The sequence below is a fragment of the Chiroxiphia lanceolata genome, chromosome 1 (genome assembly GCF_009829145.1).
Source record: "Chiroxiphia lanceolata isolate bChiLan1 chromosome 1, bChiLan1.pri, whole genome shotgun sequence".
NCBI classification, from domain to species: domain Eukaryota; kingdom Metazoa; phylum Chordata; class Aves; order Passeriformes; family Pipridae; genus Chiroxiphia; species Chiroxiphia lanceolata.
This window is the reverse complement of record NC_045637.1, coordinates 33,189,629-33,217,172: the sequence shown is the minus strand read 5'-3', so window position 1 is coordinate 33,217,172 and position 27,544 is coordinate 33,189,629. Positions and strand designations below refer to the sequence as shown.

The window sequence follows — 27,544 nt, the reverse complement described above, 5'->3', positions numbered from 1 at the left end:
TCGTTGGCGGGGCGGGGCGTGGCGGGGGCGGGGGGTCCCGGGAATGCGGGGCGGGATGGGCCAGCCCAGGGGCGGGGCTCGGCCGCTTAGTCCGCTCTATATAGAGGGCCGAGCGAGCAAGATGTGCACTGCCAGTAGCGGGGCCGCGGGCGGGACGGGACAGGGCGGTGGCAGCAGCGGGCGGGCAGAGACGTGTCCGTGCTCCTTCCTCGGCGTGTGTGACTGAGGCGGTGCCCAGGGTGCCGAGGGCGGAGAAGGGGAGCTCGGCGGCGGGACCCCGGGAGCGGAGCCTCCCTCGGCGCCCTCAGCGGGCGGTCTCGGGCAGCGGCGGCCCCAGGTGGGGGAGCCGGGCGGCGAGGAGGCTCCGCGCCGCCGGCCCCGCGGATCCCCCCGCGCTCCGGCAGCATGAACATCCTGCTGGAGTTCTTCGTGGTGACTTTCCGAGTGCTGTGGGCGTTCGTGCTGGCCGCGGCCAAGTGGCTAGTGCGGCCCAAGGAGAAGAGCGTGGCGGGGCAGGTGTGCCTGATCACCGGGGCGGGCAGCGGCCTGGGCCGCCTCTTCGCCCTGGAGTTTGCCCGGCGCCGGGCGCTGCTGGTGCTGTGGGACATCAACACGCAGAGCAACGAGGAGACGGCGGGCATGGTGCGGCACATCTACCGGGAGATGGCCGAGGAGGCGGCCACCGCCGCCCCCAGAGGTAAGCGCCGCGCTGCCGGGGCGGGCTCCGGGCGCTGCCCCTCGCCACTCACCTGCCCGGCCCGGGGCTACCTCCCCAGCGGCGGGCCGTGAGATGGGCTCCGGGCCGGAGACCGCCGGGCGCGGGGGTGTCGGACCCCCGCGGCTGCCGCTGCCAGGCGGAGCCGGCCCCGTTCCCGCAGCGCTGAGCGCAGACCTTATTCGCACAGCCTTGGGCTCCAGAGGCGGCTCTAAAACCTGCGGCTTTTCTTAATGCACTTTGACAGCGGTAGTAAATAGCCGAGTTCTTGCGTACTGCGCTGACGCCGAAGTAAATGGAAGTTTTGCTGGTTTGGGATTGTATTTGCTATTTACACTTGACTACTTGTTTGAATGTCAAAAAGCGAGTAAGAACTTTATTGCTCCCCCACCCCTTCTGTTCTCTTGTCTGTGTTCTTTAATAGCTGGTGATGGAGAGAAAGATGCGCTACCCCATTGCAACTTGCAGGTTTACACCTACACCTGTGATGTGGGCAAAAGAGAGAATGTCTACTCGATAGCTGAGAGGGTCCGCAAGGAGGTTGGCGAGGTGTCTGTCCTGGTTAACAATGCTGGTGTGGTCTCCGGGCACCATCTTCTGGAGTGTCCTGATGAGCTTATTGAGAGGACCATGATGGTCAACTGCCACGCACACTTCTGGGTAACTATAAACTCCTTTCTGCTGCCCTTTTCGGCAGTTAATTTTGGAAAATGAACTGCTGTTGCTTAACTTCTTGAGATCTGCACTTTCTCCTTTTTGTTTGCAAGCTCACTGCTTTGGGGATTTCTTATTGTGAACTAACTTTTCTGTTTAACAGGAATCGTGGTATTAAGATTGCTAACCAATAGTTTTAAATCAACTATATCCTCCCAGGATCAAGAGTTCTAAGTCTTGTGCCCATTTCTGTAACTCTGGATATGAAAACCTTTACAAGCATAACCTCTGAATCTGCTTAAAGGTTATTACTGTTAATGAATGGCTTCTCAGCCTTCCTCACATACTCCTCTGCCAGCACACTAGCAGCTTTAAGGTGCTGTTTTAATGATGGCTGCAATAGCAAACTTGCACATTTCTGGAGAAAATGTTTAAAACTCCTGCTGGAAACGTTGTTTGAATTGCCTTGGAGGCAAATTGTTGCTTTTGAAGGCTGGGAGGAAAAGCGAAAAAGATTTCTCAAGAAATCAAGCCAAGAACACTTTTTCAGGAATCCTGCGTATTTGTCCTCATAGCTTTCTCTGAGGGCTGCCTATAAGAAGTAAGAAAATCTTTAATATGGTTTCTGGGATGGTATTGTCTCCATAGCTAGCAGATGCTAATCGAGGAGAACAAGCTATGTGATCTTACTCTTTTTGTCCATCTAAATCTTGTTTTCCTGTGTGGTTTATTTTTAAACCCACAGTGGTGTGGTGTTACATAAATTGGAGTGTTGAAGGAGGGCATGATGCACACTTGGGTTAGCATTAGCTGTCAGACTGAGACCATTGTTAGTATTAAAACTGCTCTTTGATTCTTCAAATACGGTTATGAAATACACTTGCATAACAATGAAAGGATTAAGCAATCTGAAATATATTTCAACTTAAACCTTCTTTTACTGGTCTTACCTGTTCATAATAAAATTTTGTACAAAGCTGCATCTTCAAAACTTAGAAGGCCCTCCCAAACCGAACTTTTTTAATGTGGAAGTGAAATGCTGTTTCATAACCCTAAAGGAGCCCCTTCAAATCTGCACTGTGAAACACTTAATGGCAGAACAGTCTCTTTCCAATGTATTGTAAAGTTTGCAGAGAGAGTGCTTAAACCTCAGTGCATACGAGATAGTATGTTTAGAAACACTTGAACTCTGAAAGTATATTTTAAGGCAATCTGAAAGGTTCTGAGAAAGCTCATGTGACTTCTTATAATTAAGAGCTCTGCATGTTCCCCTTCATAAAAGTTAAGTTGGTGCTTAAGCCAATAGAGATGTGCACTAGATTTAATGACTGTTATTGATGTGGTTTAAATGCCAAATCGACAGTTCCAAGAGCTCTAAATTATGACATCACTATGAGTTAAAATATGGGAGGATCCTAAATTCTCCAGCTGTTCTTCCTTCAGGCCCAAGTCGTACACTTATTTATAACAGTTTCAGAAACCTTTTTAAAGCACTCTGTGTGTTCTGAGTCTCTTATAGTAATAGAAAACTAAACTTAGAGTCTAGTATTGCTATGATTGGGTTTCCATAGCAGTTCCATTCATCCCTAAATGTTAGTGTGAAGTAACTTAAAAATTAAAAAAACAATTAGTCCAATACTCCAAGAAGGTATAGCTAGGTCTGAACTGTGGAACTTGAGAATTTGGGTTAAGTTTTTAAAGAGCAGTCAACACTCTTTATATTTAATTGAGGATCTGTTCATATGTACACTTCCTGTAGATCCTGTGTCTGTGTCCTGCTTTGCTTTTCCTCTTTTTTTTTGCTGTTGGCAGAGCTCTTTTCCTTGTGTTCCACTCCACAATCCCAGAAAAGGTTGGCTTGACCAATAGTGGGTGGACTTCTGTTGAAAGTAATACTACTTAATTCAGAAGATATCATCTGAATCAGCTGATTTGAAGCCAACTTTTTTGATGCAAGTCAATGCTGACTTAAATAGAACAATGTGTCTAGATGTGTGAAGTCTTATATAGCTAGTCTTTTCCATGTCAGCTAAACTGGTGGTCCAAAAGCAAAGTAATACTCTGGAGCATTATGTAGGCTTTTAACTATTCTTGGAGGGTGTTTAGTCCAAAAAGCTGTAAATGGATTTTGTAAAGACATGGCTCTTGCATGTATTATTGCTTCAGTAGTTAAGTTTCTGTACTTTCTGGGGTTTTGCTTCTTTGGGGTTTTTTTACTGTGGTTCAGGGGAAATTCTTTTTCATCCCTTGATCATTAATCAAGCCTCACTGTGCTTCTATATAAAAACTGAAAATAGGGCTCTAGTACTGTTCCCTTGAAACATCTGACATAAGATTGATTGCCTGCTCTCCATGCAGAATGCAGGTGATCTGAGCTTGCTTTTATGTTAGCAGCTACCATCTGAAGGCTGCCCAACTTCTGCAGTAGGCGGTGACATGAAAATCTGTCACTGTTTTGCTGTTGTGACTTCAACTGGGCTGTGTACCATATCACAAACTGGCAGTCAAGAGATCCTTAGCATGCCACAACCTAAACAGATGCTTTCCATTTTGCTGACATTTATGATTTGTGTAATCCTTACTATGAGTGTTCTATATAAACATGTCACCACTGCATCATGTAGCAATTTCCACAGCATAAAATCCACTGCAGTATTAAAAACCTGTTATTTCATGCTGTGATAACTTGAATGCTTCTGATATTGAAAACATAGGGACAAAATGCGTTCCTGGTTTGAAACAAGCCAGCTCTGGTTTACTATAATTTGCAGATGCATAAAATTGTAGCAGGAGTGTAACACTATCTTTCCTGCCGGTCTGTTGCAAGAATAATAACTTAGTTGGCTGCACTTGTCAATTATTAAAACTGAACTTCCGCAGACTAAGAAGTTTTCTTCCTGTCATATGTCAGGATTCAAATTTTTAAAACGTTAAATCACAGTATAAGTTAAAGCTGTTCCTTATCAGTTTTTAGGTAATATAGGGGGTTTTTTTCCTTGTAGTTTTGCAGCAAAGCTTAAGTATCAAAATACTGTGCTTTAGATTGCACCACTGTATTGACTAAAACTGCTGTACAAACTCTTATTTTTGGGGCAATTTGCAAGTCTTGCACCTACTCTAACATTATTTTCTGAAGGAATTATCTGTTGATGGATAGATAGATATTAATATTGTGCATCACCTGGGAAATGCTTCTAGATTTGGTTGTTGGGGCAAGGGTGAGGTGATGAGCAGGGTCTGAAAATCTCTTACATGAAGGTCCTCGTGTACAACAGATCCATAGTATTCAGCTCTGAGAGAACAGTGATCTCTGTTTCTGTCATGTGGATACTCCGTATCTTTCAGCTTCCTCTCCTCCTAGAGTTCTCTTCAACTTACCAAAAGGGGGAAGCAAAAGCATTCTCCTCTAGCTCTGTCATATTAAAAAAAAAAAAAAATCCATGTAGAGAGAGACTAGGACCCAGAGTTTTTAAAGCCTTGTGTACTCCTTTCTTAGCTGGAGTAGTTACATTCATTTATTTACAAATTACTTGATTTTTTTTTTTTTTTAAATGTATGCTGGCATATCTGTAAGAATTTTGAAGTAATTTTTTAGGTGGCCTGACCTTGATACAGGAAGAGATAAATATTAATTAAAGAGGGAAATATTAGTAAGTATTTAGGGCATTTGTGAATAGTGTAAAACCTCTAAAATTTAAATATACCTGGGAAAGATGGTTAATACAAAGTTACTAAATCAAATACCCATTTATGCAACTACTATTCTTATCAGCCTAATTAGACTGACAGGGTTGCTTGGAGAGTAACAGTGGCTTATAGTTGTCTATAATATATCAGTAATTATATATTGTAATTGTAGTCTCTTCAAGCTCCTTGGTGTTAAATAAAGCTCATTTATGCCTATAGTTTGTTTAGTTCAAATATGGAAGTATTACACTTAATGTGCACTCTGAATCTTCTATAGAAGAAAAAGCATCTTATGTTATTTGAAACTACGCCGTGCTGAGTCTTGTGGCCTATTAGCATAGCAGATTAATTTTTGTCATCAAATTCAGACACCTATGATCAAATACAGAGACAATATTCCACTGAAGGGCCAGGTAGCTATATTTAGTATTTTGAATGAGTGGAGTTAGCAGCTTTAATTGATTTTGATTTTTTTTTCTTGTATTTCATGATAATGTACCCCAAGACACACAAGTGTACTTACAAAGTTTAATCTACATGTTCTTGACTTTTTTCCATTGAAAAATGAGTTGGATCAAGTTCAAGCAAAACATATGCATGTGATCCAAAAAGTATCATCAAAACTAACTCTTCCCTTGCAAAATTATTCCAACTACATGCCACCAGTAAATTACCCTGGACAGCACATGTGTTTCATATACTGTGGTAGCATGCTGGGTAGTGAGTATGAAGGAAAAAGCAATCATACTCTTAGCTATGGAAATAGTCATATTAGTCATACTTAAAACTTATAAGTGCTTTGTTAGGGTTCTACTGCTCATATGTTCTTGGGTTCATTTCTCAAGAAAATTGAGGGAATCTATCAGTTGAGAAAGTAGTGTCTTCCAGATGCATGCCCCAAAATCTGCACTTTCCCATTTTATAAAGTAATGTACTTAACACAAGTTTTGGAGAATAAATGAATGCATATATATTTCTGAAGCTGGAGTGAGCATAACACTAGCAGTTCAGAGCTTTCCTCACAGATTTGTGTCATAGTCTATGAGGACTTGTCTAGCATTGTTAAGCACAGTTGTCACCATCATGCAATCTTTAATTTTGTGACCTGTATCTTACAATCTGTGTATCTATGTATCTATAATTTAGCTTTGTAGTCATATTTTATTTATAGTGATCACTCAAACTTTCAATTTTTTTTTTGTTAGTATTCTCTTCCTTTTTTGGTGAGGTTACCAACCCAAACCATTTAGTTAGGTACCTGTATGGCTGAGCTTTGGCCATAGCAGCAATCTTGTAGCAGTTTCGGAATAGTCACAGATGAGGATAAAAATTACTTAGGCAATGTACTCATCTGAAGAGCCATCATTCATAATTAAGCATGTTGAGATGGGGTGGTAGGTAGGTCTTAGTCTTTTGCAAAACACTTCTTCATTTGCCTTGAGTAGGAATCATATAAGTTTGAGCATCTATAATTGAGATTCCACAGTACTGCTGACCGAACTGTAGTTGTTCCACGTGTTTCTCAGCTCTAGTCTCTCCATCCTGCTTCTTCATTGTCTACTGTATTTTGATGACAAATGAGTAGTTACATATTGAGGAGTCTGAGCAAAAGAGATTATAGCACTCTTAGTTAATTAGCAAGACTTCCATCAGGGCTGTGGGAAATCGTACTGAAGATTCTTTGAATATGTTACAACACCAACCTTCCTACATATACTTTCTGTGCTAGGGCATCTTCCTTGCCTGGTAGAGAATGCTGACTTCTTTTATTCAAATGGCACCTGAATTTGTGCATTTCCCTTCCCTCTTGTTGATGATGTAAAGTATTTGATTTTAATCCCAGTTAGTTAACAAATCTAAAATGACCATTCAGAATGTTTTTCTTACGCTGCTTCAGTCATACCTGAGGCTTTTCAATAGCTTCTCTCAGATGTACTTTGGAATTTGCTGCAGCATTTGAAAGGTGTCTGGATCTTAAACTCTCAAAGAACAGAAAATAGAGATTCTCAGATTGTGACGCATTTATTGTTTGTTGCCTGTAGATTGGTGTCCAAGATGGTAGCATGAAGTGTGATCAGCCAGTTACTTCCACACACTAAACTATATAAAGCTTGAAGAATTTAGGTGAAAACAGTAATGTGTTTCACAGAAAAGCAGTGTGAAATTTCTGTTAAGAAAAGTTGTTCTGAGGAGACCATGCCAAGACTTCTCAAACTACTTGAAATATATCTGAAGTATTAATCAATTATTAGTGGCTTGCAATTCTACAGCCATCTAAAATAAAGCTGGAGTTGCAGTATGGCTTGCAGAGGTAAGCACTTGGGATAATCTCACTCCTCAATCTTCTGTGACTTTTTCTGGGGGTCAGAGGCATGTCAGCAAACTATATGAATATTTTCAGGATTGCTAATCTACTCTGAAAGCATGGTCCTGGATGAGCGAGCAGTGTGATGGTTAAATTCCTCCTTCTTATGGAATGAGGTAGGTCGGCTGAATAAGCACAAACCTCTGCCCTGACATTGGTCTGCAATTATGCTGCTGCTTGTGAAGGCTTTGGGGAGACAGGAAAACCTTGAATGGGATGATAGTCTTTGACAGCATGGTGCCTAACCTTGCTAGAAGCAGAAAGAGTGGCTCTTCAGTGTTTCAGTGAAATACTCATCTAAAGATTGCATGCCTTCCTTGTCCTGTGGAGGTGAGGAGGGCAATGGAGTTTAAACTCTAGATTTTTCTATTTACAAGTAACGTCCACTTTTATTTTATGAAAAACAGCTAAGTTAATGTTATGTCATTATGTTATTAACTTTCTGTAATAACCAAGTGACTACAGCAGACTTCTAGAAGACAGGTGTGTTCATGTGCTCAATGGTGGAGAAAAGCAATCCTAATTATGATGCAGCTAAGTGTCCTGCTAACCCAGTGCTTGCATCACTGCCTAAAACCTGTCTGAACTGATCTGTGAGGGTAAGCAATCCTTTTTCATAGCTCTCAGTGTCATCAATTACTCTGACTGGACAGGCTGAGGAAAGATGAATGTTATGTTTTCTAGCACCATCCCTGCCACTTTAGCACTGCAGTTCTTAAATCTTTTCTACTTTTATCTTTATCAGCTGTGAACTATTATTCTCTCCCAATGCTTCTCATGCTTTGATTTTACTTCCAGGGCTTTTGGGGGAAGGAAAGGTTTTTTTATGTATCTCTAGTACTAAATCTTTCCACAGTTCTCTGTATGTAAAAGCCAGCACATCACTCACTTGATAAGCCTTGCTCCCTTTGACCTTTGAGGTTTCTGGCTATTGACAGTGATGGTAAAACTGAGTTACTGATACCTGTCTGTCTTTTGTAAAAAATGGCAGAGGTCTTTCTGCAAAGGCAAGCTGATTTACCTGTGATGCTATAAGCTTTTACCTGTTGTCTCAGGCTGCTTAATCTGTTTAAAAAAACCCGAAAAGTCTTTCAAAATGCATTTATAATATAGATGAGTAGACATAGACTTTGAGATTCATAGAATCTTGGGGTTTGAGGGTTTAGTTTGAAAGAAGATGTGTCACAAACAGGGGAGAGATTTATGTCTGTGCTTACACTTCTGAATGAACACCCTGTTCTTGTAAATAATTATATTAGCATAATGATTTATATGTCAGTCAAATTAACACTTGACACCAGTGAGTTATCACAACTGGGATGGGAGGGCATGGTAGGCCAAGGAATGCCAGAACAGCTGTGGAGCTGAGGTGGCTGACTTCGTGTGAGCCTTTTGAAATTCAAGTTTGTTTGGCTGTTGAATTCTGCACCTGAATGTGCCGTAGTGCTGCTTGCTTCTGCCATCTGTTTGAACTTGTGTGACAGCTTCTTGAGCACTCTCCTTTCAGTGTTGTTTTGGAAAAGTGCACGAGTGTATGCTTAAAAGTAACTTGTCCAAAATTTCTGTTGACTTAGGATGAAACTACAAGGAAGCTTAGTGGTGGCAAGCTGTCACGTGAGACCGCCCCTTGAATCTGCATCTTACCTTGCACTAGTTTTCATATTCACCTGGTCTTTGGGTGAGCCAGTTCAGCTTGGCTGGAGGGCAGGGAGGGAAAACTTGTCCAAATTGGTTGGTTTTTCTATTTAGAGACTAGAATCACCTCATGAACATTTCAGACTTGGAGCAGTGAGTGTGTGGAGATGAGAAGGGATAGGATAAAACCATGTAGCTCTGAACAGGGCCTCTGTGGCTATCCTAATGAAACCTCATTCTTGGAGACTTTTTTTGGAATGGGATTTATAGCCTCTAAATAGTTAAGTAGTCATAAATGGTTCCGAGCTGTAGCAAATCTGCCACTTGCATAGCAGTCTGAATGTAAAACTTGACTTCTAAAGAGATGGCAGTATTTTAATTACACTTTATTAAAAACCCTTAGATAAAGGCAAGTTAGTTTTCTGTACACATCATATAATGTTATGTTAACAGCTTTAGCTTATTTGCCTGGAACCAATACTATGATTGCTGTTGTCTATCATCAAGAGCAGTGATGTCAGTGCAGTGTACTGCACTGTTTGACTTCTTTGGAAATCAGTTGTACTAACACAGAATGTGGAAAAAATCTGGCCAGAGCCATGTTTCAGCTTATGGGAACTAAGCAGTTTCCACAGGCACGCAAAGGACGTGTCTCTGTTGTTGAAAATTCACCTCCTAAGAAAGTGAGTTGTTTGCTGGTGTTTGGTTAAAATGCCTGTGCAAGCAGAATCTTTGAAAATTGTATTAGTTGCTGGTTTAGTCGGTGTATTAGCTGGAGTCTTCTGATCGTTTTATCCTTTGTTTGCTTATGAAGCAAAAGTTTACCTGCTAAGACTGTTTTCTGCATGCTCTTTTTTTGAAGGCTGGGGAGAAGTATAAAATAGAAATATCGAAGTATTTCAAAAACCTCTAAGCTTCATGCATTTTAAAAATGCTATTTCTTGGTCAGTGAGTTACTTCATAAGAAATTGTAGCCTTTTAGGGTCTTACTGTTTCCTAAACAAATATTGAAGCTAAATCTCTATTCAGCTATATCATCTTCTCTGTTTTTCTCTTTCCACTAAATGTGAAAGGGGGGCTTTCTTTCTAAACCTGTTCTTGTGAGATACTCAGCTGTAGCATAATCACTTTCTTTGTTATAAAACAGATGATTCAAAACAAGGACTTGGTGACTGAGTTGGGCAGTATGAGTAAAGTGACTCGGCTTCATCTGCCTGCAAGTACTCTGGCAGTTGCATTGCAATGGAGGTACTGGCCTTAAGATGTCTATAAAATGTGAGACAGTCCTTTTCTGCTTAGCCACTTCTTGAAAAGTCTGCTACATATATTATAAAACATGAATGATGACTTCACATTTTCCATAGGTAGTTCTGACAATACTGTTCTCTAATAATGTTTTGGAAACCTGTAGACTAAAATACCAAGTTTTACTAAATATTCCAGAGGATGACTAAGCTTATGGCAAGCTGGAGAAAAATGTGCATTTAAAAGTTGAATTGTGTTCTTGTTCCCCGAACAGAATATTCTGAGGTCTTATCTAATTTTTTTTTTTTTCTAAAATGAATTTGTTATGTGGATTTTTAACAGACTCGTGGGCATGTTTTCATTTTTGTCAAGATTATCAAATAGCTGGCAATAAATAACTGCTCTCCAAATGGTTGGACATTTGCTGCAGACTTGTGCTAATGAAAGTGAGGAACTAATGTGTTTGTTACACTAATGTCAACATAGCTCTGAAACACTACAAATCCTTTGACACAGCCATTTGTCAGTATATAAACAAGGAATTTCTAGTCACTTGACTTCAGCAGGGCTTAAACCAGCTTTTGTGGAAGGGAGTAGGCAAGTGTTAACTTCACATATCGCTTGACCAGAAAAATCTAAAGTAATTTCAGATTTGACATTTGAATAAATGCCAATTTGGTCATCTTTACAGATAGATCTGCCTGTGGAAGAACACAAGGTTGGTGGTGCTACCTACTTGTAACTTAAATTTCCAATTTTACAGGAGCGTAATTGTGCTGTCACAGCTGTGTTGGAGCTCTGTGTTTAGTCTTGGGTACATAGAAAGCTCAAATGCTAATATGGTAGATCTGAGCAGAAGGATTCATTTTCTTTAAATTGTATCTTGCTTTTCGGTGGCTGCTGCCAACTGTGTAATACTTTGTTTAAGTTGACTAATAACTGTGGTTTGGTAGCTACGATAGTCTGAGAGTAGAATGAGATTAATTTTATGGAGAATAAATATCAACTTGTCTAATAAAATGCCTTTGGGTGGGAGGGGAGAGGTCATCTTTTCAGCAGGAGTACTTTGAAACCTTCAGTTCTCATGCTTGATTATGCCCTAAGTTTGTGCTGTCTGGAGAAGTCTGCAGGTATACATTTGTTTCCAAGTTCCACTTTAGTCTAGACTTGCTTGTTTTGCAGTGTAAGGCAGGCTAAACACATAGCTGGGCCTCCAACAAATCTCTTGCCATGCTATCTTACCTACTGCTATTCTTTCTCATCTTTTAGATTAATTTGGCATTTGAAACTCACAACAAACATCCTCAGCAATTTATGTTTTGCACTATGGCACTGCTTAAGTAGAGATACTGTCTTTTGCCCTATTTGTTGCTAGCTGTCAAGAATCCAATATGTGATGGCTCTGACCAAGCTTTAAACCCCATTAAAATTCAAAGTGGGCAGAATAGTTTGTGAGGGCTCAGAATATCCTTAAGAAGCTGACAAGGGAGTGGTTACTGGAGGCCTTCTAATAGCCAGGGGGGTAGTAATTAGTTTTTGAAAACCGTATAGTATGTGTATCTTCTAAACTCGACTGAAAATGTTAATTCCACAATAAATTAATCTAGATGCTCTGCACTGCTTCATTGGGCTCTCCTTTTGGCTGAAAGGACTTGAGACCAAAGGAAAAAGAGAAATGGAAGTGGAACAGACACTGTTTCAGACAGAGCAGGATAATTTATTACAGGCAAGAGCTCCTGTTGGAGAGATACAGGAGAGATGTGGCAGAAGCATCAGCATCCTTTCCAGTTAGTTAAGTTTCTGTGTTGATAGACTTGCTGTTAACATACAGACCGAGTGCAAGGTCTCTGCTGGCCTTTGAACTGCTTCCTCTATAAGAGGAAGAAGGAATGGGCTGTTGAGCAGGGAATTGGTATACTTAAGTGGAGAATTACAGAATGGCTGAGGCAGGAAGGATCATCAGGTCCATCCCCCTTGCTCAAGCAGAGCCACCTAGAGCCAGGGACCCAGGCCAGTGTCCAAACAGCTTTTTAATACCTCTAAGGATGGAGATTTCCACAACCTCTCTGGGCAACCTGTGACATGGTGCTTCATTTTTCATAGCCATATGAAATCAAAGACTTGCAAAGTCTTGAGGAAACAGATCAAAATATATAATCAGTTACGTATACTACTGCATATATAGGAAGCAGTTATACATCAACCAAGCAATCAAGCAATATCTAGAAAGTAGACAAGTCAGTGTGCATTTATGGTAGTGTATATATACAAACATGTCCATTAAAGGCAGCTAAATGTTTCCACAGAAATAACTGGTGGCATATAGTCATTAGATAGATAGATTGGATACTTTACAGGACAAGCCTGACATCTGAGGAGGGAAGTAATTTAAAAAGCATGTAAATCTAAAATCTGTTTCCTCTTAGGAAGAGGAAGTTCTTAGGAGCAGAAAGGTGGAGACTGCATACCAGTAACATAAGGGATCTAAATTCCATTTGCTGGTATAGCAATAACAAGGGTAGTTTAGCTTGAATACCTGAATTTCTTCATGCCCAAAAAGCATATAAAGTAGTGAACCCTCTAAATGGAAGTGAAATGTTCTTAAGGAGAAATCAGTGCTATCTTTGGCTCTGCTCTGTGTACCGAAACCCCTGCCCTAGATAATAGTGCACTCAAAATCTAGAGTGATGCAGTGGTGGGGATGCAGAAAAGCTTTACTGAAGAGCATTTGGAGTTTGAGTAGCAGCAGAGCAGTGTAAAGCTGATGTAGTGATATCTTTTCCACCTTGATTCTTGAGAGGAAAGTTTCTGAAGCCAGAATTTTATTACTTAGGTAGTGTTCTTGAGTATTTAACCTACACTTCAGGTGAGAGGGAGAACAAAGCTATTTTCTACCCCAATTTGGGGTAAGACAGAGGAAATTAAGCCCTTAAAATAAATGACAGAGAAGCCAATGTAGAGACATGATAAGGCAACAGTAATAAAAATTTGTTGCAATGTCCTTCCTAAGCATTTTTCCTATCCCTGTCTCTGTGGACACAGCCTTTTTCAACTAAGCCTTGTTAACAAGCTATACAAAAGGCAATTTAGTCAGGCAGTGTTCAGTTGCCCTAGGCATAGCATAATTAGTTCTAGTAGTAAAGAGTGGAAATCAATGATTAGTGTTTGAGAGATAACTAGTGGTATTAGTTTCCTGTGTGCTTTTTTTGTTTAATAGCATTACTTATCTTATCTTTACTGTCTACCCATTGTAAACAGCTTTGTGGCACTGAGCTCTGATTAAGGAAACTACTTAATTCAGTTTCACCTTTCTTCTGATATAGTTAACATGAGTTAACTCCATGTAGAAGAGGAACCACTACAATAACTGAACCATTCATAGGAAAAAGTGGCAGCTCTTGGCTTTAAAAAGTGGAGAAATTTTGGAACTAAACCCTAAATATTACAAATGCTAAACAATGTAGTAACGTAAATATGGACTGTAGCATACCTGTTCTTTAGGAAATGGTACATGAAAGATACTTGTTAATACTAACAAACTTCCATAAATAAGATTGCACCTATTTTTGTACAACTTTGATGCTTCTCAGCTGATGAAATACGTCTGAGAAGCAGGGGATTTTATGTATATAGATCCATTGTGAGGGTGGAGAAAATTACTTCCATAAATTAATAATAAATTATAAAACAAGTGACTTAAGTAATAGCTTATGCTTTTACTATATAAGACTTCATGTACTTCAGTGCAGTATTTCATGCAGAGTTGGAGAGAGGAGAAAATATGCTTATTTCTCTGTAAATCAAATACAGTTTTAAAGTACCTGATGTTGCTTTTAATTGTGACTTACTCCTTCTGGGTATTACCTTCACCTCTTAAACTGAGTAGATTTTTATCTGTAGTTTCGCTCTGTCTGCAGATGTAGCCTATCCAAGGTATTGGAGAGTGTCTGTGTGGCTTTGCTTCCTTGTACTCATCATCATTATAGATTTCTTTTAAGTCTATCTTGTTCTTTCATGAGTTTCTGGTTGCAAGGCAACTGTAGCATTATTACTGTGCATGTATGTTAAGCATTAACTGCGGGTGTAGTACATTATTAAAGGAATCCCTATGGCCCCAAAACAGTGGGTTTTTATGAGAAAGACAAATAAAGCTTTAATGAGAAATTGAAGGTTGTGCTGCCTGCTAGGAGATAAATAACAAAGGGACGTCTTTTGAGATGAAATATTGGAAGGTCTAGCTTTTTTTTGTTCTGAATGCAGGGTCTGTGCAAGGCACACTTGAGAACAATCCTTGAATAGTTAATACAGCCGTCTATGGAAGCTTGGCTTGAGGACGTCATGTCTATCTCCTGATTTTTTTCACATAAAAAGGATCTGGGTAGACCCATAAATTCAGAGAAATGTGATTTTATTTTTTATTCACTACTTTAGGAAGACCGTGTAATTCTGACCTATTTTTCATCATCGTTTCTTGAGAATAGGAACCAAAGATCAAAAATTGTTCTAATTTCCACAGCTAGTCAAATATTTACTTAGACAGCAGCTAATTATCCAGAAGGGGCCCAACAGTTCTTGAAAACAGTCAGTAGAGACATCTGAGGTCCTTTAAAGTACAGCTTTGGTCCCTTGTGTTAGCAAGGTCAACAGTAGTTGTAGACTTCTGTCTGCCTGCTATATTCATCCTGTTACTGTTGGAGCCATGTCCTTTGTGTTGTGTGGTCTCCCTAGTCTTCAGCTCAGTACTTGATATTTTCATGTAGTCTTAGCATAGCTACTAATCTCAATTTAGCCCACTATTTCAGTATGTTTGTATGAAGGAATTTAAGAAGGATGTGAAGGTTATATGGGAAAAATAATTGAGATGATAATGCAATTACAAGTAATTATTCTCTGTTCTCTTTGGAACTCAATGAAAAAGCTAGAAGGAAAAAAAATGGTTAAATCTAGGCTGTAACTTCATGCTTTGGTGCTTGAGAAGGTATTTTCGATATTATAGCCTCTAACTTGAATAAATTTTCCTTTGAGAGTAAGAATTCTAGGGTATATTTTCAAGGCCTCTTCTAAAATATTTGGCGATGACTTTCAATGTTATCCTGTAAGTGAGGTTTTAACCTGTGTTTATAAAACATATTTAAAGTTGTTTTCTACTGAAATAAGCTGGGATGTATGACTGTAGCTGAAAATAACTTCAGTGTATTTACTGATAAGCTTGCCATGGGGATTTTCTGCCTTTTGGCCACCTTCCTTTTAACATATAGTAGTGCATTGGTGCTATACTGCACAGTTTGGACAAACCTACTTCAAGTAAGGGTGCCACAGGCTGTCTGCAGGGGAGTTAGAGGTGCACTTTTGTCAAACCTTTGTGCATTTCTTAGTTACTGGAATGGAATGAGAAACTGGGGCATGTGGAAATCTCTCTATTAGGTAGAGTGAGTGACCACATGCTGTCCCGCACAGGAGTAAGAGAACTTGCAGCATGTTCTGCTGTGGACTGTGAAGAATAATGGGAAGAAAAGAAGTCTGAATGTCCATGCTAAGGGAGGGAGAGGAGATAACATGTATTTTAGAAAAAACCCTTTTCTTGTCACTGAGAGTTACAGGATTAGCTAACACAGATTGCAGCAAGCAGTTATAGTCTCTGGTACCTTAGTTCCCAGAGATGTCTGGATGCAAGTCCTTGACTAACCACACCAGTTTTGCTTTTTGGATCTGGCTGAATAGGTTTTAACATGAAGTTGAAACAATACATTTACCTGAATCTTGCATGCATTTGTGCTGTCGGGCAGAGGCCCTGGCAGTCAGGAGTAGCTGTGGCTTAGGAGGAAATATCCTCTATGTTATACCACTATGCCACTGTTGTGGATAACTAGTGATGTAAAAACTCCCCTGTTTAGATAAGACTGAAAATACCCCCCCATGCTTTCCATCTTCCTTACCTGAAGGAACTGTGTGGAAAATGAGCTATTCCTTTGGTATAAAGGGATTCCTACCTTACAGTAGTGCAGTTTGTTTATGCCATCAAAATAGTTCAAAAAGACTGTTGACAGAAGGCAGAAAGGATGAAGAAACATATTGTATTGAAAAATAGAAACTTTAAAGGACCTCATGTGTTGGTACCTGCTTGTTTCTTTCTTTGATACAAAGGTAACTCTCTAAACATGAGGTAGCACCTACTTTTCTACTTTGGTATGTTTTCTGCATTCAGTGTCCATTGTGTTGAGCTGCATACAGCTAACATTGTTTTCTGCTTGCTTTCTTCTTTAAGAATAATTAATCCAAAATTTAATTAAAAAATCACTTTCCCAAACACAGTATTTCTTCATATTCTCATTTGCTGTATTTAGACTAATTTGTCTTGACATTGCAGCTGTGCTGTTCTTTGTGTTGCACAATCTTTTGAGTTTTGTTTCATTAAGAATGGAACTAAAGAATTTGGGGAAGGGGAGGGAAGAAGTGCTAGACTGTTAGAAGTTAATTTGCCGTAAACCAAAATGTTGAGAACAGATTACGAAAGCTATGAAGTGACATGTAAATGTTTGTTCAGTTTCACACTTGTGAGAAATAAGTCATTTAAGCTGTGTGCACATGAAATAGATGTTTGGTTACAGCTACTGGGAATAGTTTTTTCTTACTGGTATATTCAGAAGCATAGAGGAATAAGCTTAGAAGATATTGATCTCTACGCTCCAAAAATCATACAGGTTAAACTAACTTTAAAAACTAGCTCTACTCTTTGTTCAGAACAGCTTCATATGTTCTATCTATGCTACCTAGTTTGTGTGTCTAAAGTATATTGCAGGTTAGAAAATTCATGTTTTCACTATGCTTTTGGGATTTAGGTTTTTTCTTCCCTATATTTAAAAAAAAAAAGCTAATTCTGGGTGAAGAGGATGCTTAACTTGCATTTCTTGATGTTGAATATTGCATAACTTCTGATTCTTCACCCTGATGCATCACAACACAATTCCTTTCATCCATTATATTCTACTTATTTGTTTCTCCTCAATGTTGAAAACTGGTATGTTTGTCACGAATAAATGGCCTAGCTCTGGCTTTAAGTACTTCAATGTTTTGTTTAAATGTTTTCCTCTGCAGCTGTGAAAGGTAAAATTGAAACCTCAAGGATCAAACCAGAAGGCAGATAGTTTGATTAAATCACTTGAGTTGATTTGAATTATTTTGGGGGCCTGGTTCATGACCTGTAATGCCATGGACAAAACACATTTCTTGCTTGGTATCTTCTAACACTTTTTTTTTTTTAAATGGAGGATTAGCATGTCCATGCATCACCTCAAAGACTAATGTGGGCTGTGCTACCTGTTCAGACAAATTCCAGATGGGAAGGCCACCCAGGAGGCATCTTGCCCCAAACCAGTCAAACTCTTAACTAGTTTCTCAGCAGCACAACAAGAACACAGAAGACTTCAGGTCTGGTAGGCAGATGTAGCTGAAGCTGAAAGAAACTAGAAACTAGGTTGATCTGGTTTATGTAACGTGCAGAAAAACTGGGGACCAGAGTATAGAGAAAGCTGCTTTGATCAAGAAAGTGTGCTGTGCCAGAAACTCAGGAAGAACACTGATTTATTTGGGGTTTGCTTATACAACGAAAGAATAACTTCACTTTGGGTTTGTTTTTTCCCAGAGAGAGGAGGCTGGGAGGAGCAATGGGCAAACCATTACTCTGAGCCTGGAAATGCATCCCCCCCCCCCGTAGGGTGTGTCTGCCTCTGAGAGTGCTTGTTTTCAAGTGTTGACTCCCAGCTGCTGCAGATGGCTGGAGGGTGGCAGCAATCGAGAGGACTTTCTCTGACACCCATTTATCTGAGATGTTGATAGTTGACTGCAAAGTTTCCTACATGTGATAGTTGTGCTATCTTTATAGACTGCCTCAGCTTCAGGTTTTAAATGGATTTGTGGGATAACATCCCATGACAAAGTACAGGGGCCTGCTCTGAACAGGCTGCTTCAGAGCACTGAGGTCTCATGCAAAGATTTCTATGAATTGCTAATTGTCTTTAGAGCAGAGGAGCTGTGTTTTTTTCCTATGTGGCCATAAATGACTTTTTAAGAGATAACTTACATGAAGTGACTATAGTTCTGCACTGGGAGTTGTTCAGTCTGCACTTGAGATGCTGAAGATGTCACCCAAAAGTGTGCTCAACAGACTTTATTCATCATGTGCCAATTTCTTCTGGTTGAAAATGAGTTACTTTAGCCACAAGCCCTGAAAACTCAGATTTTGTAATCTTTTTGCTTTCAAGCAGTGTAGCATAGATTAGTGGGCTTTCTGCAATTTACTATTCTGGTTATTTCCCATATTTATATATATGACACTTAAAATTCTCTTCTTCAGCCATAGCTAAATATAGACATTTATGGACACCTAGTTATAGTTCATCATATTAACAACAACAAAAAAAGAGGAGGGGAAAAAAAGCAGTGCTATAGTAAGGGTGCACTTTATAGCTTGGTGCACTTGCCTGTTTATCTTTTGGAAGAAAACATTGATTCATGCCTTGAAAGTGGTAGAGGAAAAAAAAATCTATTACTACTTCCTTCCCTTCTTTCTCTCCCCCAAGAAAAACTCAAGGCAATTACCCCTTTCCTGTAGTTGCTGTGGTTTGCAGCCAGAGCTTCAGTCTGCATTATCAAGCTTTCTGCAATGGGAGGTGGCAATCAGTCATTCCAATGTGATGTGGACAGATAGCTGAGACATAAGTGGAAACTGATGATGGAGCTGACAAATGCTTTGGAGGGGAGTGAATTTCTAGCAAGACTGAGTCAGGACACAGATGTCGTATAGGGATAGCACAGAGCATTCAGGATAGTGTACACACCGCTGGTGTTGGAGTGTGCAAGGCAGGCTCCAGATAAAGAGCACTCTGTAAAAGTTCAGTGCCATCCAAGCGAAGCCTCTTACAATTTCAGTCGGCACTGCCCGGTGATGACTGGGCTTTGTTGCCATGCAACAAGGGAAGAGAGGCTGAAACTTTGTGTGCCTGGCACAGATTAGTTTAACAGCAAACTGAATTCTTGTCCGAGGCTCAGTACAAGAGGTTTAGAGATCCCTGCCATGAGGAAAGAAACAAATGCAAGGCAGCTTGCTCTGATTATTTTTTTATAATTAGCTTCGTTTTGTAGTTATGACAGAATCTAGGAGTTGTATGAATCAACAGTAGAAAAGGCAAGGAGTCAGGAGGTCTGTTAATCTTCTATCATCTGCCAGCTGTCCAGTGAAAACACTCTTTTGTGTGGTGTTAGGAGGTCTGGATTAGTCATTTAACACCTGCAGGCAAAAATGTTGTACAGGAACATGTGAAAATCATTAGAGCAAAACTGTCCTGACGTCTATGATTGGAAAATGCAGACAGCCTAAGAATGGAATTAGATGGATTCAGCTGTAGCTTGCAAGTCTTTTAAAGAATGCAGCTGACACTACTCAGACCAACAATTAAGCAAGTAGCAAATACTTAAGGGGCATTTTCATGCTCTGAGTTTGGATACAAATTACATGGGCAGACTAGGTTTCTGGGAGGTTTAAACGGAGTGGTACTGAGCGAGTTAGACTAGTAGCTCTGTCACTAATAGATTGATATATTAACTAGGCATGTCTGTGGTTAAAAAGCGTTTTCTGAAGTTCTTGGGCAACTTAAAAGTGATCTCATATGGTACACTGACAACCTAGAAACCAAAGTACATTGTAACTACACATGCCATTTTACTACTTCATTGATTTTTGTAGCATATATGGCACTCTGCTTAATACTTATTAAAATGAGAAAGTGTTGAGTCAGCTTCAAAAGAGAGATATGACGAAGGTACGTAATCTAGTAGGGGTGATCTTCTAGCAAGTACCTTCAATTTGTTGCTTAAAATTTAATTTTTTAAAGGTGTTAAGTCTGACTCAGATCAGAAACAAACTTTGTTATAATCAAAACATAAAAACTGGAGGTTAAAATGAAAGTTTCATCTTGAGACTTGCTTTGGCTTTATCTTTTTTTATTTTTAAACTTCTAAGGAATTGGTAGCAAATATATATCTCGTCTTTCTAGTTATAGCAATGTTTATGGATACTAATAAAGATGGAAAATAATTTAGACTAGCAGGTGTTTATTGTATTGTAAGTAAAAAGTAACATCAGCAAAGACTCTGCCTTTAGTATTTCTTTTAATGTAAAATGCCCAAGATGATAAGTTTTTTGGATAAAACTAGCCATATCTAACTTACGAAATACACTCTCAGTAATTAGAACTTATAATTGGTACTGGTCTCAACAGATGTGCTGGATGGTGTAATTAAACACTTTGCATTCCTTTTTCTGTCTTTAAAAAAATGTGACTTCCATTTTAAGGTCGAATTATCTCTTTCTGATAACTAGTCTCTTGCAGAAAAATAAACATGTCTGAACTCAATTGATCCTTTAACCTTAGGTTTTCTGGAGATGTAAGTGCTGTCTGAATTCACAAACAAGCTGTAGATTTTCTGCTGACGTTTTTGACAAACTCAGAAGTTCAAAACCAGTACAATCATTGTACTTTTATATTCTTGATAATAAATGAGAGAGGTTTTGAAAACTTATTACTAATGTAGCTTGTTCATGGTATGGTGTGCTGGTTTTTTTGTTTGGTTTTGGTTTTGTTTGTTTGTTTTTTGTTTATGTTGTTTGTGTGTTTTGTTTTTTTTGTTTTTAGACCACTAAAGCATTCCTTCCCAAGATGCTGGAAATGAACCATGGACACATCGTGACAGTCGCAAGTTCCTTGGGATTATTCAGTACTGCTGGAGTGGAGGTTTGTTAGACTATACTTTTATAAAAAAATTGGCACTTCTTGGTTAGGATAAGCTTTTTTAAATTTTATCAGCTAGAGAAAATGAAGTCAAATTTTCAAAGATACTTGGAGGCTGTGGTGATGGGTAGCATGTCAACACGTGGCTCCCTGAGGACTCAGGCAGCCATTGCATTCATCTACTTGGAATGGTGGACTTGCCACCTCACTGAAAGCTGAGAATGGCTAAGGGTTTCAGAATGCTGAATGATCTTTTAATAAATTTAGCAACTTGAAAGTTGACCAGTTACTCCTGACATGATCTTCAATGCTAAGCTTAAAGCCAAAGGCTTTCAAAAGTTTTCTGTTTGTTTCTGTGAGGAAATGGCTTTAAACCTTCCAGAATATATGTCTCACTTGCTTCACTAGCAGGTGTTTGAGAGCTCCAGTTTGTGAGACTTGTTTGGTGCATAAAAACAGGTTAGGATTAGAGCTTATTGTCTTGCTTTTTCAGTCATTAGTGTAAATGCAAGTGTGAACAAAAAGCATTCAGTTAGTAAAAATTAATGTGTCTAAAATAATAATGGTCATATTATCCCATAAGCACACAGGCTTCTTTGCATACAGGTAAGGCTCAATCCAGGGCCTTAAACCACAGTGTTTCATAACACAAATGAATGAAGCTGGTGTAATTCAAGCCATCATAGATTATTTACTGTCTTGAGAAAGCTACAAAGGATTTCCTGTGGGTGTGACTACCAGCAGAGATGGACACATCCCACAGAAAACTCAAATGCTACTGTTGTCTATGCAATTATTTTTTATTTTGCTGAATTTAGTATATTATCTCAAAGAAATATTCAAAACTCCATTATGTCTTCTGTTGAAACTAATCTTAAAAATAACACCATTAAGATTTTTATGCCTATGCTGTGCCAACTCTCCAAGTGTTTTCAAATGTGATCCAAGGTAGTATTAGGTATCTCAGTCTTTTGTTGTACCATTTATTATTAAGCAAACTGGTAATTGGAGTAACTTGTCATGCAAGCCTGCCTGATTCAAAGACTTGAATCCAAGGTAATATCCTCCTACATTCAGCTTTCCTGCTTTCATGATTCTGGGCTAATTGCCTCAAAAGTAAAGTGATAAATGAGTTGATGTGATGCTCTATTCAGTGGGTGTCTTTTGTTGTTGCTTTGAAAATCTGTGCAGAATCACCTCAGGTATGGTGACTTTGAACCTCATTCATATCTGTCCTTTCTGTGTTGCCTTTTTTTTTTTTTTTTTTTTGGCTTCGTTCATTGCCAACACAGGATTACTGTGCCAGCAAATTTGGAGCTGTAGGTTTCCATGAGTCTTTGAGCCATGAATTGAAGGCTGCTGAAAAGGACGGAATCAAAACTACTTTAGTCTGCCCTTATCTTGTAGATACAGGAATGTTTAGAGGGTGCAGGATCAGGTGAGTAGAATTCTCCTTCTGCTCTGTGCTTGTAGTGCCATAAGAGTATTTGAAGGTAACTCAACTGCTACCATAAAAAATATTAAAGTAAATGTTATATCTGCTTTAGTATACATTAGTGTTTCTCAGAAAAAAGAATTTCTGAATTTGCTGTCTTCTGTCATTTTGTACATAGGCAATGCAACTTTTGAGTTATAATCTTTGTAATTTAACAGTGAATGTTAAGAAGTTCCAAAGAAAGTGAGTTAATGAACTCTTCACTGAGGTCTGTGGTCTTTTATGTATTATATCAATCTGTCCTAAATATTTCAGAAAAGAAATTGAGCCTTTCCTTCCACCGTTGAAACCAGAATACTGTGTGAAGCAGGCTATGAGAGCTATCCTTACAGACCAGCCAATGATCTGCACACCTCGCCTCATGTATATGGTCACCTTCATGAAAAGGTAAGAGCTGAAGTCCCAGTTAGTTGGCAATACAATGCACAAAATACTAGTAAAATACAGGAGCGTGTCCAATACCTGAATATAAACACCCACCCTCACAGACCATGGGTGTGGTTTTGTTAGAATTCGTAAGTCTCTCTCTTGGCTTGCATGCTTGTAGGTTGCTCGCTTGGGAAGCTGCATAAGCCTGAGATCCCATGTATTTATGCATCCTTGTTTTAACCTTCTGGTATCTCCCATCCTCCTTAGATTCCTATTTTCTTTTCAACAGACTTTTATTTCCACTGTTTGAGATTCTCTCTAGGAATGGGGCACGAGGCAGCAGACTAACATTTAGCCACTTGTATCTAGAACCAGTGTGTAGGAGGCCCTGCCTGCAGATTCTCCAGAACTTGCACAAATATTGTAGATAAACTGAAAACCTGCACATTTGGAACCAATTTTCAGAGTAGAAGTCTGTGGAAGGACTATTTAAAGGAGTTACTATTTTTGTTCTAATACACTACAGTTTTTTGGATAGAAACTGTTTCATCTGTAGCCAGGCTGACACTTTAATGATGCAGGGTAATGCAGGAGTTGCTTCAATTTCTCTGATGCAACATCACTTGCATTCTAGTTTGTGGAGATGAGCTTCAGAGCTGTCTGTGGTTTTGTTTTAAATCTGTAATATATAGGGGAAACCTTTAAAATATAGTGTTGTCTTATTTTCCTTCTGTGAGGGATGGTTGAAACTGAGAACCTTGGTGACTTTTATTCCACATACAAAGTGGTTCTCCTCAAGTCTCTCCTGGTGGACAGGCTCACCTAAGAATAGAGGAATCTTTACTGCTCACCTCTTCCTGGAAGAGCATATATATGAATCTATTCTGCCAACAAATGGAGGCCACTGTCAGTATCTTTAAGAACTAACTTCTTCAAGCAGAAGCTCAGAGGGTGCTTCAGCACTTCCTGCACAAGCAGTGCCTTATGCAGCAACAGTCACATCAAAGGCCCTTTTAGCTTCCAACAGGGAGATCAAAGGTTCTGCATAATCCATGCCCCAGGCAGCAGCCTTTAGATCAAAGGCCCTCCAGTCGCTACTGCACAAGCAGTACTGCTGGCAGTGAGGACACCTGTACCAGTGACATCTACTTCTTGGTGCTTCAGTGGTCATTACTCCTGATGGCTGGAATTTGTGCACTGCTTTCCACTGAATGTCTGCTGCTGTTTCCAGGGGCTGAGGAATCCCATTTTAGTCCTTCACTAGAGCCCCTGAGTGCTACTCTTGAAATAAAAACAATATATTGTGCATTTGAGAAGGAAGGGAGGGTCTGTAGCCAGGTACCTATCACATAATCACCTCTTGGAATTTTATCTGGAGGGGGGAAAAAAGGAAATTGCTCTCTTTTACTTTGGACCTTTCTTTTTGAGGATGGATGATTGCGTTTAGAATATAAATCAAGGTTGTTAGACATCTGGTGATCAAAGAATGGCATTAACTAACACTAATCCCACATTAAAGAATATCTTAAATGTCTGATGACCTCTGCTGATGTGGCTTTCAGCAGATGCTTTGCCTTGAGTAGACCTTCTGTGATGCCCTTGCCCCATCACCCCACCCCCTTCCCCCCCACTTCTTTAAAACAAGCTATCACACTGCTTGTGAAGAAACAGAAAATCAGGTCTAAGCTGGAGGGATTTGAATAAACAGCTTCTTCCTTTCTGGTTGCCTGTGTGGTTGGGACTCTAGAATTTCAGTTCTCCAAGTATCCCTGTGAAATAAAAATCCTTTAAGTCTTTAAGACTTAATAGCTATTATGTTGCTTTTAAGGAGACCAAGTACATAGTACATGTAAGTGCATATACTTACAAGTATACGTAAGCGGAGGTTTTGTTTTATGCTGTCTAACAAATTTATAACCTCTTTTTCACAGTATTCTGCCATTTGAAGCAGTTGTGTGCATGTACCGATTTTTGGGAGCAGACAAGTGTATGTATCCTTTCATTGCTCAACGGAAACAGGCTACAAACAACAATGAAGCAAAAAATGGAATTTAACAGTTTTGGATGGACTAGCCTTTATAGGTGAATGCAATAATGTTACATGACTGAATTGCAAAGTGCACTTGCATCTAACAGATGCAAATGTCAGCATCTTAATGTGGCATTCTCTTGGGTCCTAAACCTGTGTGTTGAACTCTAAAAATCAGTGCGTTTTTATATACTGTAAATAAAACTGACTCTAGAGTACTTGGGAAATGTGATAGGTAAGTCAGATGAATTTACGATGTAGCTGCCACCATTATCCTTTTAGAATATCACTGTATGTACAGTAAACTAGCCATACTACTTGTAGGGATGCACTGTGTGATATCTCTTCCTTAGCCTGCCAAGGCTTCTCAGAGCTGTCTCCAACTAGAAGATGCAATGTTTCAGAAATGGTTTGACTTTCCCTATGTTAATTGGAAAGGGGGAGGGAGGGAAATCTTGTCATTTAAGCTACTGCTCATGATCTTATAGTAAATTCAAGGACAGTTTCTGAATGCATCTCTTCACTCATTGACCCAAGCTCTCTCAAGGACACATGGCCAAATTGTGGTGTAATTCTCTTTTGTTGCAACTGTCTGTTCTATTTAAACAAAGATTAAAAGAAATTTGTAAGTCTGCCGATTCAAAGGCAAATGAATGTCTTACATACTGTCAGAGAAAACTTGTACTGGGCATCTGTTTTTTTAGGAATTCAGTCAGTGATTTAAGCTGACTTTTTTCAAGTACCTTGATTTGAAATATGCTCTGTTCTGTTTCCCTTTATATGTCAGAGTCCAGTTTACTGTTGTGGACTACATGTTTCTTTTCTTCCTCCTCATTCTTACTTCTGACAGAGTTCTCCCACCCCCCAGGGAAGCTGTTGTGTTAAATTCTGTAACTGGACTTGTGCCTAAAAGACAAAGCAATTTAGCTGAGATACTTACTGTTTATGTAAGTGCTGGTCATATTCCAATTATTAGCAAAGGAAAAATAGAATAATGCGTGATGCAACTCTACATGCAGAACATGAAAGGTTGTAAAGATTTTTTTTTTGAGCCGTACTCACATTGTAGAACAGCAAATGACATTTTTACAGTATTTTTTGTAAAGCGAACAATTTTGTGCCTTGAATTTGGTAATCTGTATTAGTGAAGCATTGTAAAAGTGAACTTCTACCTCTGTATCTTAATGTATACCATCCACTTGTAAACTACTATCAGACAAATTGTGATTACTTTTTTAGAATGTCTTGTTAAATAGTGACCAATGCCTGTGGTTATTAAAGTGAGCCACCTTTTCCTTAAAACAGCGATTGGAATGTTTCCTTTGAAGACTGAACTAACACAAACTACTTGTGCCTGTTCTGCAGCTCTCTAGTATCAACACAGATCAAATATTTATGTCTCAATTCCTGTATCCACTTCATCAGCTACATGGTTTACAGTGTAATCTCTTAAGTCTATCGGTAAGTACTGTGAAATTAGGCTGTAGGAGCTGACAGTTTTGTCTATCTTCTAGACTCATTGAAGAAATAGCTGGTCAAAGAGATATTGAAGAATATTAATTTGGGTGTTCTATAGATCTGCATTCAGATCTATGGAAAAAATGACCTGGGGTAGATGCAGTTTCAGTGAATTAAAAAGTAAATGTAGTTTCAGTACAGCTGTAGTTATTACTGCATACACATAACACATATAAAATGAAACATTGGTATCTGTGTCAAGAACAGTGTTGTTAACTCTGTTTAGAAACTAATTGAAAGTAGAAGAAACTGTTTACAACCCTTACTCCAAATTCCATGTTCTTTTGAAAAAGTCTTTTAATGACTTCCCCAGAGCCAAATTAACTCCCAGCAAAGTCACTAAGAGTGAATACAGCAAATTTCATTCTATTACATAGCATCATTATACTGCATATTTGTTTTTAAGATGTCTCAATCTTTACTGCTGTGTCAGACTAAGAAGCAGTCTTAAAAGTTTGATGTATTGATGCTTAAGACACTTAATTAGACTGACTGAAAAGGAAAAACAAGAAGCTGATCAATAATACCAAGGTTCTGTAAAGCATCATGCCACTTTCAGTGGTTACAGACTTACTTAAAAAGCAAATTTCAAGGCTTGCAGAGTTCTCCTTTAATTACTGAATGTGTGGTTATCCTGGTTTCTCTAAGATTACTACCTTTTCTCTCAGTTTTTCAACTGTGTGGCTGAGGCTGGCTTGTGGCTGGTACACTCTGAGTATGTTTCTAAAACTTTTTATCTCCTATTCAAAAGTCGTAGAAAGGGAATACCAGATACCTTGTCGATCTAGTGAGACTTTAAGTGCTTCTGGGGAGGACCTTTAGTCTGCATAGTGCTTGTCTTGCAAAGTGGGAGACTGAGCATAAATTCAATTCAAGCCTCCAGAAAAATTCAATTTGTTAGTTTTTCTGATACAGATAAGCTGTTTTTAAAACAATACTGAAACTTCTGTCATTCTCTCCCACTGTTTAAAAAAAAAAAATGGGGCACATAGAGAGGCTAATCACCTGTCCAAGAGGGTTTTCTGTTGACTGGATGGCTTCCCAG

The 27,544-nt window shown here is 39.3% G+C and overlaps 1 protein-coding gene across 1 annotated transcript; it reads left to right on the top strand.

Moving 5' to 3' along the window:
* Window positions 1-130: 130 nt before the first annotated feature.
* Window positions 131-26,285, top strand: RDH10 (retinol dehydrogenase 10). Its single transcript, XM_032712177.1, has 6 exons — window positions 131-697; window positions 1,140-1,375; window positions 20,993-21,091; window positions 22,381-22,526; window positions 22,839-22,970; window positions 24,884-26,285. The coding sequence occupies exons 1-6, from the start codon at window positions 406-408 to the stop codon at window positions 25,005-25,007; spliced, it is 1,029 nt and encodes a 342-aa protein (XP_032568068.1). The 5' UTR covers window positions 131-405; the 3' UTR covers window positions 25,008-26,285.
* Window positions 26,286-27,544: the final 1,259 nt, after the last annotated feature.

Coding starts and splice junctions, on each gene's coding strand:
- RDH10 (XM_032712177.1), top strand. CDS start 406: ATGAACATCCTGCTGGAGTTCTTCGTGGTGACTTTCCGAGTGCTGTGG. Junction 22,527..22,838: donor TTTAGAGGGTGCAGGATCAG/GTGAGTAGAATT, acceptor TAAATATTTCAG/AAAAGAAATTGAGCCTTTCC. Junction 22,971..24,883: donor ATGGTCACCTTCATGAAAAG/GTAAGAGCTGAA, acceptor TCTTTTTCACAG/TATTCTGCCATTTGAAGCAG.